Source organism: Thunnus albacares, chromosome 10, assembly GCF_914725855.1.
Source record: "Thunnus albacares chromosome 10, fThuAlb1.1, whole genome shotgun sequence".
In the NCBI taxonomy this organism is placed as follows: Eukaryota; Metazoa; Chordata; class Actinopteri; order Scombriformes; family Scombridae; genus Thunnus; species Thunnus albacares.
In genome coordinates, this window is record NC_058115.1 from 16,978,047 (window position 1) to 16,990,015 (window position 11,969).

Consider the following 11,969-nt stretch of genomic DNA (forward strand, 5'->3'; position numbering starts at 1 on the left):
CACAACAATGATTACACAACACATTCCATGAGGCAAGGCTTTTCCCTGAAGAGACCCACACAAACACAAGCCACTTCTTAAGGGATACCATAGGGACTACAGATACGTTGGATATAATTCATGTTAGTGAAGCAATGTTAATGAAGAAATAGAAAACTAACTTTCCATCTCTGATATTTTAAAATGATATGACTCAACATTTTCCTTACACTAACCCCAACCTTCAAATACAAAATGATTCTTTCAGACTGTATAACTTGTTGTGTTTTTAGTCCCCACATGCCGTACGGTACACACATACGATGGACGCCGAAGAGTGGGACAAGGTACTAATTTAGATGTAGGCACTATATAGTCACTTTCTGTCCTTAGTAGCTGTTCAGTTTTGTCAAGTCACTGTTCAGTGGAACAGTGACCTGATCAGCTAACAAGGGCAGAGAGTTGTTTTTAGCTAGTGCACTGCAGTTGAGTGCTGTGCTGTGTGTAGATGTACCTAACCCATAGCTTCTGTTAGTCTCCTCAAAACTTTGATGGGGTTTGTTGATCGATGTGCATAGGCCACAATGCTTGCTGTGGTGTAGAAAGGATTGTAACATTTTGTACAGTTTGCGTGCAGTGTTTGGTAGATTTGCTATGCCTTGTATGTGTGCTATAAATATGGTCATTATAGTCTGAGAGCTCTTGTTTTTTTTCTCCTTCAAGAATACCGGCTTACCATACAGTGTTGCCTTTGATGTATGTCTGTGATGGTTGTAGCCCAACATCACCACATGTGGCTTTTTCATTTGATTTATCAACTGGACGACAACACAAAAGAGACAATGAAGACAGCTGTCTCATGACTGCTTTCTATTTAAAGCCTGTTAAAGATTGAAAGGTTACTCTATAAAGTAAACAGGACTCCACGTTAAACTCTTCAGGTCAACATGTAGATGAGACAGCTACCAGCATGCACACTATGTGACTGTATCGGCTTAAATTAAGTTTGAAGTAAATGTCTAGAAGCAAAACAACACGGAGAGGCAACTGAGAGACAAAACACATCATGTAAGATTGCAGAGGAAAAAAGATAGCACTGTCTGGTCAACTAAAGACATCCCACTGGACCACAGTTCACTATCTTGGCCACAGGAAGTGATAACGCTGACCACAGGAAGCGCTTAACACAACCACAGGATGTGATAAGTACAGTGGGATGCTAATTTAGCACAAATGAAGCATTCCCTTTTATCTTAAGTGATGTAAAGAGTCCCAAAATGGCTGCCCTAGCTTTACTGACCGTGCTCTAACCCAGCCTGTTTCTCATTGGCTGCCTGGCACAGGATGTACATGTTTCTCTCCTTCAGTCTCTCTCTGGCACTGAACTGAAAACCACTTCAGAGTTTTGGCAGTGCGATCTGGCAACCTGCTCTTAAACAGAGCACTGTTTTTGTGTTAGAATTCCTTTTTCACTGGTTCCCTCGTTGTGTCCTTTACTTTCTCTTAACTCCCCAGAGCAGACCAATTTGTCCAGGAGGTTTTAAATGGAGAACATCAAAGAGTGCTCCTTTACATCCCATGTATTTAGCACAGTAATTACACACCTGCAGCCTTGTTTTCCTCATTTATTACTGCAGCCTAAATTTGTTAGAAAGTAGGACCTGAGACCTCAGTGTCCTTTTAATCCCTGATGTGTCATTGACTGTCCTCTTCAGAGTTGTGCAATCCACCAGACCCTTTTACCCATGTCTCTGTGGGCTAATGATCCTCCACTAAATGCCCTCAGATGGTTTGTTATTAGCCAAAACAAATAACCAGTGTATTGGACACAAAGACACATAATTCAGGAGGTTGAGAGAGTAGTTTAAATAATTTATATTGTTTGTAATGAATAACTCTAGAAGCAGCATCCATAATGGTTTTCCAGGATGATTTTTTGTGACTTATGCAGGGCCTCTAATTAAATGTAGTGACATTTATTAGTTATTTTCTGACTGTGTACGAGTAGCATAAAGATAAAATACTGCAGTTTTATGGCAAATCAAACCACCATCTAAAAATCCAGAAGAAAGAAGTTTATTAGCAATTTGGGAAAAGGAGCAGAGCCAGGATTAAAGCTTTATAACCTAGTTGTCAGTATTGTACAGAGTTGTAGAGCTTGTATCGGTGTGTCACAAGTGTGGGAATGGAAACAAGTAGGTGAGCATAATACATCGCAAGTCTGCTTTCTCCTTTGTTCCCCCCCACATGCAAATTACAGACTTTAAATAAACAAGCCTTTGAAGGTGAAGTTAGCCCAGATGGAAATGTTCAGTGTTCCCTGAGCGCTGCATGTGTGACTATGCAGACAGCTATTTCCTTTTAAAAGGTGGGATCATTAAATATTTAATCAGATTTACTTGAAGGCACAGTGCCCATGGTCATTCCGGAGAGTGTGTGAATGTTGTACAATGTTTACTCTGTGTGAATGCTTGAACACGCTTGCTACTGTGCGTCTGTGTGAAGACACTTTTGTACACGCCTTAACAAGAGTGTGTTTTAGAGTGTGTTTGTTTGAGACACACCCTGCTTTGTATACTACACATCCTCCTCGTTATCCTTGCCGAGTTTTCCTCAGGCTGTGTACTTCACTATCAGCTGCTTTGCCTTTACATCGTAAACCACCAACTGTCAAACTGAGTGAGCTAAACAAACACAATGTAGAGGATGAAACACCAGTTGTTTATAATGGTTTTTTCCTCATTTTCGCCACAGGGCTACCGGAGGACCTGAGGTTGCCATGGGAACTGGCCCCTGGCCCCAGCCCCCAACTGAAGCCGAGCAGCTCCAGGCCCTGATGGCTGCAGCTAACGGTGAGTCCTATACCTTGTTATCTTTCTCTTCCCACCCAACATTACATCTCCTAATTTCCAAACATGTCTTCCTCTTCATCGGCTTAATTATGGTGCATGAGTGGCTGTGGTTTATTTAGTTTCCTGTTTGGTTGGAGGGCAACTAGCCAGACTTCCTCGCTGATAAAGCTCTCTCAGTCCACATTGATGTTTCCATAGCTTATTGCATGTAGTGGCTGTTTACTAATGAATGTCCAATGTCCAGAGGAATCCTCACATATTATTCAGGCAGTGGACGTAGCTACCTGCAGCTCCTCAGATAAACACTACAGTTTGTGTGTTGAATTCAATCATATGACAGAGATGCATGTTTCCACTGTACACACTTATCACATGCACATTGTTTAATCATAACCAAAAGGCTATAGGTCCATATGAATGATTATGTAATATGCAACCTTCATTCTCCTACATAACATAGAGACAGTATTCCACTAGACCTGTACTATTCCTCTGTTCCTGCAATGACTGCTTTGTCGGCACAGAGGACACACACATAGTGACTCATCTTTGGGCTGTTTCTGTGGAAGGCTTTGAAATCACATCACATGGAAAAATACATAGAAATTTGGCCTTGAAATCAAAGATGAGCAACTTCGGATGCACTGACAAAAGGCAGAAATGGTGGAGGGACAAACTTAATAAGATTTTGTTTGGCAAATTTTATTTTTGGTTTATTGTTTGGCAATAAACAATAACAGACTCAAGTCATTGTTTCCACTGTTATTTAAATCATTGACACATCACATCTCCCTCCCTTCACACACACACACACACACACACACACACCCAGCCCTCTCTTGGACACTGCACCGGACGTGGTGTGGAATTTTTCCATCTAGAGTGAACAGGGAGAAATGCTCTGTCTTTGGCTTAGTGGTAATCTGCATGTCAGCACAAAGTTAGACATAATGAACAGTTAGTGCCATCAGGAACAAACGAGTACATGTGATAATTACTGAAGGTTGTCTCTCCTCTTTAGCTAAAGTTACTGAATTGATAAGACGACGCATGAGAAATTATGCAATCAGTTAGAAAAATACTGTGTGAGAGCAGAAAGAGTATCAAAAAAATGATGTTTTCAGCTACTGCTTTGGTTCACTGGAAGTTAATGCAGTTAACAGAGAAGGGTATGTGTGCATATGTGTATTTACAATATATAGGCTGAGAGGAACTACAGGATGGGGGGAGGGAGCGTTTGTGTCTCTGGCTCTGCAATGCAGGGGCTGTGGGAGAATTATGAGCTGAGCAGCTACGTCATGCACACACACAGAGTCAGAGCACGCGTTATAGACAATCAGAAACACAGAGGAGTGTGCTGGGGAGACAGAGTCATCATCTCTGTTAAAAACATGTCTGGACACAATCAACCATTTTGTAACACCTCTTCTTCCTATTTTGTTCTTTTTTTCCTATTCATGCCCTTTTTTTAGTTGAGCTGTTGCAAAAAATAAATCCCCTGCGGAATCACTTTGCCTACGCATTGGGATGAATGTTTAAATGAAATCTAATCCCTTTGACCTTTCATTTCACCACTTGTACATAACACTGAAACTTAAATTCTTTTTGTCTAACAAGTTTCATCCCTCTCTCCTCTCCCATCTCACCCCCGATTCCCCCACTCTGTCCCTCTTTCCCCTAGAAGTGAGCGAGGCTACGGCCACTTTGGGGCCCGGCACCATGGGCTTGAGCACCCGCTACAGCCCCCAGTTCACCCTGCAGCACGTGCCCGACTATCGCCAGAACGTCTACATCCCCGGTAGCACGGCCACCCTCACCTCCAACCCCCAGCAGCAGCAGGCCACAGCTCAGCAGGCCACCCAGCAGGCACTGCCCCCACCCCAGGCCTCAGGCCAGCCCGAGCCCCCCAAGGCCGCTCAGACCCCTGCCTCCAAGAAGAAGTCCACCAAGAAGGAGAAGAAGTAGAGTGGGACAGAAAGAGGTGGAGGAACGATAAATCTGGCTTGATCTGATGAGAAATTCAACCCCCCACACCCCACCATTAGGTATCTTACTGCTCTGCTGTCTAAACATTGACAGTAAATCACTTTTGACCACATGGACAATGTTGATGGTTCTTTGAAAGAGTGTCTTGAGGGCCTTGAAGAATCTGAATGTGCTGAAGGTTGTTGCTGGTGTAACCCGTGCTGTGCTAAAGGTCTAGTATTGCTCTTGTAATCTTTGTCGGTAGATATTTTTGGCAGAGTATGGGGGGTTATTGTTTGTTTTTTTTCTTTTTTCTTTTGGCAAAAATCAAATGAACTTGGACAAAGAGATTCAGTGTAAAGAACCTTGCTGGTATGACAAGGCTATACGCAGTGATGTATTCAGAGATGAAATGTTAATGTCTTTCATGTTGGATTTATTGTGCTCTTTCCTGACGTGGAAAGTCAGCTCTTGTAAAGTACGCTAGTTGCCATCCATTATATTCCTATGTAGGGTCAGCCTTGCAGGATCTCAAAGCCTGTGGATATAAGGCTGTTGTTTGACAGGTATTACAAACTCTTCTGCATGCTCTTTAAGGTTCAAACCACATATACTAGTTTAGAGTTGCAAACTATGCATTTCAAAAGCAAAGAGGAGGATGTCCTCAATCTATTATCCTCCCTCCAATCGCAGGTCAATAGAATGCACATGTAGCATTTATTTGACACAAAAAGAAAATTACTTTTGTAATCATAGTTTAAAAAAGATAAGATTTTAATCTCCTCTGATATTTTTATGACCTGAGCATGCACCCGGAGGAACGGCTGGCAGAGGGCAGGGTGGCACGTCGTCGTGTCATGGAGTCATGAGCCATGCTGTCCATTCAGGTGGTGCAGCAGCAGGGACTGACTTCTTGTATAACACCTCCAGATGGGCACAAACATGTCCTGCTGCCCTGCTCCCTCCACCCTCCCCTCCTCACACCCAGATCGTGTGCTCCCCCCCACTACCCCACGTTGAGAGCCAAACAATGAGAAATGCACTGTTTGTTTTCTGAAGATGAGATGATGTAGGGGTAGTAATCACTTTGGTCTTTAGAGAAATGCATAAATGTGGTAAACTTAAGTGCTTAGGAGTTTCTGTACACTTCTAGACTGCTAGGGCCTCCACGGAGTATTTCCCCCTCACTATCCTGAAGTGCTGAAGAAACTTCTTGATGTGTCACAGTAACTTTTTCTTTGGGAGATAATGATTCAATAGCATAGAGGAGTTGTTTGTATAAGATATGAAGTCTTTACTTTGCCGTCCATCTGTCTGTCAGGGCCCTGGCCAGATACAACTGCATGAGAAAAGGCAGCTTGCAGGCTGGGTCAGTGGGAGTGGAGGGCGTGTGGTGAGGGGTACACAGACTGAGGTGGCACCATTACATTGACTACGGGGGTGGGAAACAACCTTGGCTCTACCCACTGAATGTACAGAGGAACCACTGTTGACCCACCCATCCCCCTAAACCTTCTCTAATGCACTGACCCAGGTAGAGGTCAACAGAGCCAAGTACATCTGTCCCTGTTGGTGAGGAAATGCCACTCCAGAGCCCTTTGAAATATCCTTCCTCCCTTGAAATCAATGGGAAACCTTGGCCTCTCTACCACTCACTTCTGCCCTCCATTTCCCGGTCCTGTGAGGCTCTTCCCCACTGTAAATAAACACAAGTCCTGTTGATGGTAAGAGCCAGTTGTTTGTATAGTAGGGACCACGTCCAGCATTTTCAAAATACAAGTCCCTCTCCACAAGGCGTGGCTTACTACTGGAATGTGTTGCATTTTGTTTTTCAAGAAAATAAGAAAACCACAGATTAAAAAAAAAAAAAAAAAACAATAATGAATAAAAATCTGAGATGTTCTTCAAAAGTTTGTGTTGCAATGTAGTAACTAAGCACCATGGAAGCCAACTAACTTCAGTGTAAATAAATAAAGATAACTTTAGATAAGTAAACAAGTGACACACGTAGACTAGTTAACTTGTGATATGTGTTGCGCATATTTTTGTGTTCATTTTCTCTCTACTATCTTTTATCACCCTGTAAAGAAACAAAACAAAAAAAATATGGAAATGTTTCTATCCTTCTGTAACCTCTTAATGTTCTTTTGCGGTGATTTTATCTTGTGCATTTGTGAAAGAATGCCTCTCATTCTCTTTCTGTCCATATGAACAAATGATTATAAATATTATATATGTGTACGTCCGTCCGCTGCTGAATTAATACTACTCTATCCTGCTGTATTATCTTTCTTATCAAATGCTTAGCCCCCACGCTATATCCCTGTGTTACTCTCTTATTTTTATGCTAATATTTATATTGCTGTTTTATTTTCTCTTGAACACTGACATTTCAAATAAAAAGATTCTGAAATCATTTAAAATTTCTTGTTTGCAGTTTGTTTTGTGCTAATGTGTGAAATGTCTATTTAATACGTCTTACACACATCTTACACAGTATGTTGCTTTGGAGTGAGTTAACTTGCTAACCCTATTCATTCATTAGACTCACCTTTGAAGAGTATTAAAACACTGTAAGATCCAGTCTGCTGCGTATTAAAAGTCTTTCCTGGGGCTTTCTTGTCTGTGTGACCCACATTCAGCAGAGCTTCAGCAGTCAACCAATATATCCCAGCAAGCTTTGCTCTATCCCTGGTCTGTTCAAGTTGTCCTTTGTGGCTTTTAGAGAGATGAAAAAGAGGGAAAAAATGAGTCCAAAAAATACTATTTCTAGTCATGTATCCATTCAGAATTAACAGACTGAGCACTGTTCAACTACTGTTCCCTCATCACATGATAAATGATGATGGTGCATTGAACACTTTACTGCCACACTACTTCTTTTTATAAAAGGATCCACAACAATATGCAGCAAATTTGTCAATATATTATTGTATGCAGGTCAGTGCAGCAAGAAAAGTGACTAAAAGAGCAGGAAAAAATTATATTATAGATTATAGTATAATGTGGATTTTTATATGATTTTTTATAATCTCTTTCATTTTGATGATGAAAACCTACTACACATAAGACCTGAAAGACACTTCCCTCATTGTTGTTTACTTCATGCAAACATGTCAGCCAATTTGTCCTCATAGAGTGAGGATTAATACAATTCATTTAACATATTTGAAGCATAAATCTGCCTTCAAACCTTTTGGTTGGGCAATTATCAAATATAAAAACAATAGCTGTAAATTGCACAATACCTGGCCATGTAACCTGTGATGTCCATCAGTGAACAGACTAATGGTAATAAGGTTTGGGGGAAACTATTAAAGTTACACATGTCTGTATTCATACAGGTCATTCTCCACCTAAACTCATCATACTAGAGCCACATGTTTTTTATGTTTCCTCTCAGAGATCCTGGGGCCCCTGCAGGCAACATGGTAGCCTGCTCCAGATCTTCGTGCCTTTCACTGGGTCTTACACAATAACATACATGCCTATAAATAGCCCATGAAACGTCACCAACCAAAACAAAAGGAGCAGACTTTAACTCATTGCTGCAGATGTTGGGGGATGGAAGGAGGGATGGAGATAATAACAGTGTCATCCATTCTAACTCAAGCTAATGTAGTTTTTCTAAGTTAAGGTTACTGCCTGAGAGGGCGAAGCTTATGCAAGACCAACAGCTATAAGACATTTGTAGTAAATACCTGAAAAAATACTTTCCCTATATTATACAATGAGTCCTTCATTTTGGTAAAATCAAATCATTTTCATTGGACAATTTAATTACACACACACACACACACACACATCAGCATACCAACAACAAACACTGCAGATTCACATTGACTTCTATCACCCCCCTCTCTCGTTGTATTATGTGGTTGCCATGGCAATGGTCAGCCCCAGCCTGGATGCTTTTCTCAGTACTCCACATCTTGATTACAAATCTACGCAGGGGCCATTATTGGCTCAGCTCAAGGCCTGACTGAGCTGAGAGACCTTCAGGAAGACAAACATATTCAGCCATTAGTCAAAGCTGGCAACACTGAATGAAGCATATGCAGGAAACATGGCAGAGCAGAGAGAAGAATATCCCCCACACACACAGACACAAGTGGATGAGTCAGAGGTAATAAAGCACTGTTGGTATCTCCCAGTTTGATTCACTGGAGATCTACAGTACACTTCCATTTAAGAGCTCTCCTAATTTTGGTTTACCTAACAAAGAAAGGAAGTTCAAGTGTTATTCCTATGAGCACAATATGCATAGTATACAGCTTGAAAATAGCTTTGGAGTTACTTTATCAGCTGATATTTGTCATCCTGTGACTCACAGAGACTCCGGTTGTCCTCACTGTCCCCATGTGTCATCCATTTCCCTGAAGGGAGACCCAGCAAGAATAGGGAGATTGTTCTTTTATTGCCCCTTTTACACCCCCTACCCTGTCTCGCTTAATTAAGCACATTCCTGCTGATTATACACACAGAGATGTACACAATACAGCAACACACATACACATAGTCACACACAGGCAAAAAACTTCAAATCAGTGATGTATAGCAGGGCTGTCCAAAGAGGGGAAACCATAGCAGACCGGAACTTGACAATGGATTGACTGTGTGCGGTAATAACATTAGTCAGCCAGCCAGGACATAAGACAGAACAACAGGCATCATCACATCCTGAATGTGACACAAGGCATGTGGCAACCCACAGACACACTTATATACTGTGGTCAGTCAGTGAAGAGGACACTCTTTCATACGCAGATGAAATGCAGACAAGAACTGAAAAGCACATTTCTTGAATATTCTTGTAGCCAAATGTATTCTAATTGGACTTGATTCTCATCAAAATACTGGGGCAGAAAGTAGAGCAGACTCTCTCACAGTGTGTGAGCTGCCAGGCGGTCCCGGTGAGAGGAAACAAGAATCACATTTCAGGCAGAGGAGGATCACATCTGATCCATGTAAGGAAATAGCAGGACGTGATGTAATGGCTGCTTGTGGCGGGACAGGAAGTGAGTTTCCGCGCCTTTTTTTACAATTTTTCCCCCTGTCAGAAGTCCAGCGAAAGGAAGGAACCCTCCCCCTCATCCTCCTCCACTGACTTCCTTCCCTGCCCCCCTCCCTCCTTCTTCCATCCTGCAGCTGTCTCTGAGCAGCAGCATGTTGGGTCACCACATGTTGGAGGACAGAGCACTGCTCTGTGGAAATGCACACTGGAAACACAGCAGGGATAAAGACCAGCTTAATCTGGATTTAACCAGGGAGGAACTCTGGGATGAAATGTATACATTTATGCCACAGTATACTTAAGCAGGACCTAAATCCAAATGACACACTTACTGGAGTATATGAAAGGATTGTATATGAAAGTTTTAGAGACCAGAGAAAGAGACAGCAGTGGGTTAATGTGATTTCCCCTCATGCGGAGCAGAGAGAGAGTGTTTTTTTGGATGGATGTTCCTTATAAAAAATTAACAGGGAAAGAAAGGAATTGGGTCTTTTTTTCTGTTGGCTCACTCAGCCAGCTCCAAAAATACACCCCGACTGTCCTGCACGACAACAAACAAAGTAATATCCACTGCTTGGCTGAGAAAAGTATGCACACAGTTCATACGCTAGTTGCTAAAAAAGAAATGCACTGTCTTACATTCTTAATCTTAATCTCTTGGGTTTACTAAACACTCTATATTTACCATATTTCTCGCATAATTTCCAAATAGCCTGTTGTCATTTATTGTTTCAGCAGAGAGGAATGTGCCTAACAGGCAGAGTTAACGGGGAGTTCAGAGGTCTTTGGCTGAAAGAAGAGGAGGAGGCCATTGAGCAAGAGCACTGGAGCACTGGAGCCTGAACGTTGCTAAGGCTAACACTACCCTGATTTAAAGAGACACAGTAATGTGCTGGCTGCGGGCTCGACTAAATCACAGAGATGAAGCTGTGGCAATGTGGAAGAACACAATGCTCCCTTTCAAAGCAGCAACCCCATTTTTTCAGTTCATCTGAAAAGCCCTCTCTCTACTCTTTCTTTCTCTAGCTCTCTCTGTCGCTCTTTCGCCTCATCTCCTCTGCCAAGAGTTCTCGCGCCTGTTTTCTCAGCTGGGAGGATGGAAATCAGACAGGGGGGAGACTGGGAGACAGGAAAGACAGGGGAAAGACAGACTGAGGGATAGTGAGGGTTTTATTTAGGGTGACAGAGAAGACAGGGTTAATTGCCTCATTATGATTTTTCCACAGAGAAGTGTCCTTGCATTGTTCTGCAAGGTGTCAATTTTACTAGGACACAAGTCAAGGGTCAAGTGTGTGAAACAAACAGTGAGGTCATGTGATCTACTCACAGGTAGTGCACAGAAAACAAAAACATAAGGAACATTGCAACTGACTGTAATTTGATTTCCATTCACTCAACAAGATAGAACAATGTGTTTTTTAAGGGGATCAAAAGCTTCCATCTGGTGCAATGTGGTTTGAGGGCATCCTCTACCCCCACCCTGTCCCCATAGTCTTTCCAACACACACATGCAAACCCTCAACCATAACCCCAATCCTCCTTTTACAAGCTGTACACCCCATAAGCACCCCCACCCCCCATCCAGCACTCTCACACATACGGCTACCACACCCCCAGCATAGTGCAGAGTATCTAATCCATTTCCTACACCGCTGCGGTTGTCATGGAAATGCAAAATTCCCCATCCGAGTGACGAGAGAAGGAATGGAGAAAAGAGGGAGCAGGGAGAGAAGCAGAGAATAAAAATATGTAAGGATGCAACCAAGAAGCTAAAAATTCTCTCTTTGCTTTAATAATTCACTACTGCTTCCTGAAACACAGTTGCTGGAGTGTGTATGTGTGTGTGTGTGTGTGTGTGTGTGTTTGTGTGTGTGAAGGATGCTGAGCTGCATGTATAAAATTTTGTACATTCCAGGACATCAGTTTAGGAAGTAAGTGTGTGTGTGTGTGTTCTCATTGGCCTGGCTCTTTGTGAATGTGCAGCGCCCTCAGTCATGCAGACATTGACACAGAGGCATGTCGACAACTCAGCGCCATGGCGACAGGTGTTGCCACGGAAATGGTGCAGCTGCTGCATGGATATTTCAGGCTAATAAGCGTGCATTATCAAACTCCTCTCCCCTCCCCAATGCTCCGCTCTGTTTCCCGAACCAACACAC

The 11,969-nt window shown here is 42.4% G+C and overlaps 2 protein-coding genes across 28 annotated transcripts in view; both read left to right on the forward strand.

Annotated features, from left to right (window-relative positions):
- The window catches only part of LOC122990889 (protocadherin gamma-A11-like), a 56,721-nt gene extending 53,963 nt beyond the window's left edge, over positions 1–2,758 (forward strand). Inside the window, exon 3 of one of the 2 annotated variants that reach the window (XM_044364457.1) lies at positions 2,734–2,758. The gene's annotated coding sequence lies outside the window, so the exon portion shown is untranslated. Of the gene's footprint in view, positions 1–272; positions 286–2,733 lie in introns of those variants that run through there. The other variant, XM_044364458.1, reaches the window with a different exon arrangement.
- LOC122990858 (protocadherin gamma-C5-like) overlaps positions 1–7,219 on the forward strand; it is a 293,120-nt gene extending 285,901 nt beyond the window's left edge. For 14 of the 26 annotated variants that reach the window (XM_044364413.1, XM_044364415.1, XM_044364416.1 and 11 more), the window contains exons 3-5: positions 273–326; positions 2,734–2,831; positions 4,513–7,219. In XM_044364413.1, the coding sequence (XP_044220348.1) occupies positions 273–326; positions 2,734–2,831; positions 4,513–4,796 (436 nt within the window). In that variant the 3' untranslated portion in view covers positions 4,797–7,219. The remainder of the gene's footprint in view (positions 1–272; positions 327–2,733; positions 2,832–4,512) is intronic. The other 12 variants (XM_044364421.1, XM_044364423.1, XM_044364424.1 and 9 more) reach the window with 3 other exon arrangements.
- Positions 7,220–11,969: the final 4,750 nt, after the last annotated feature.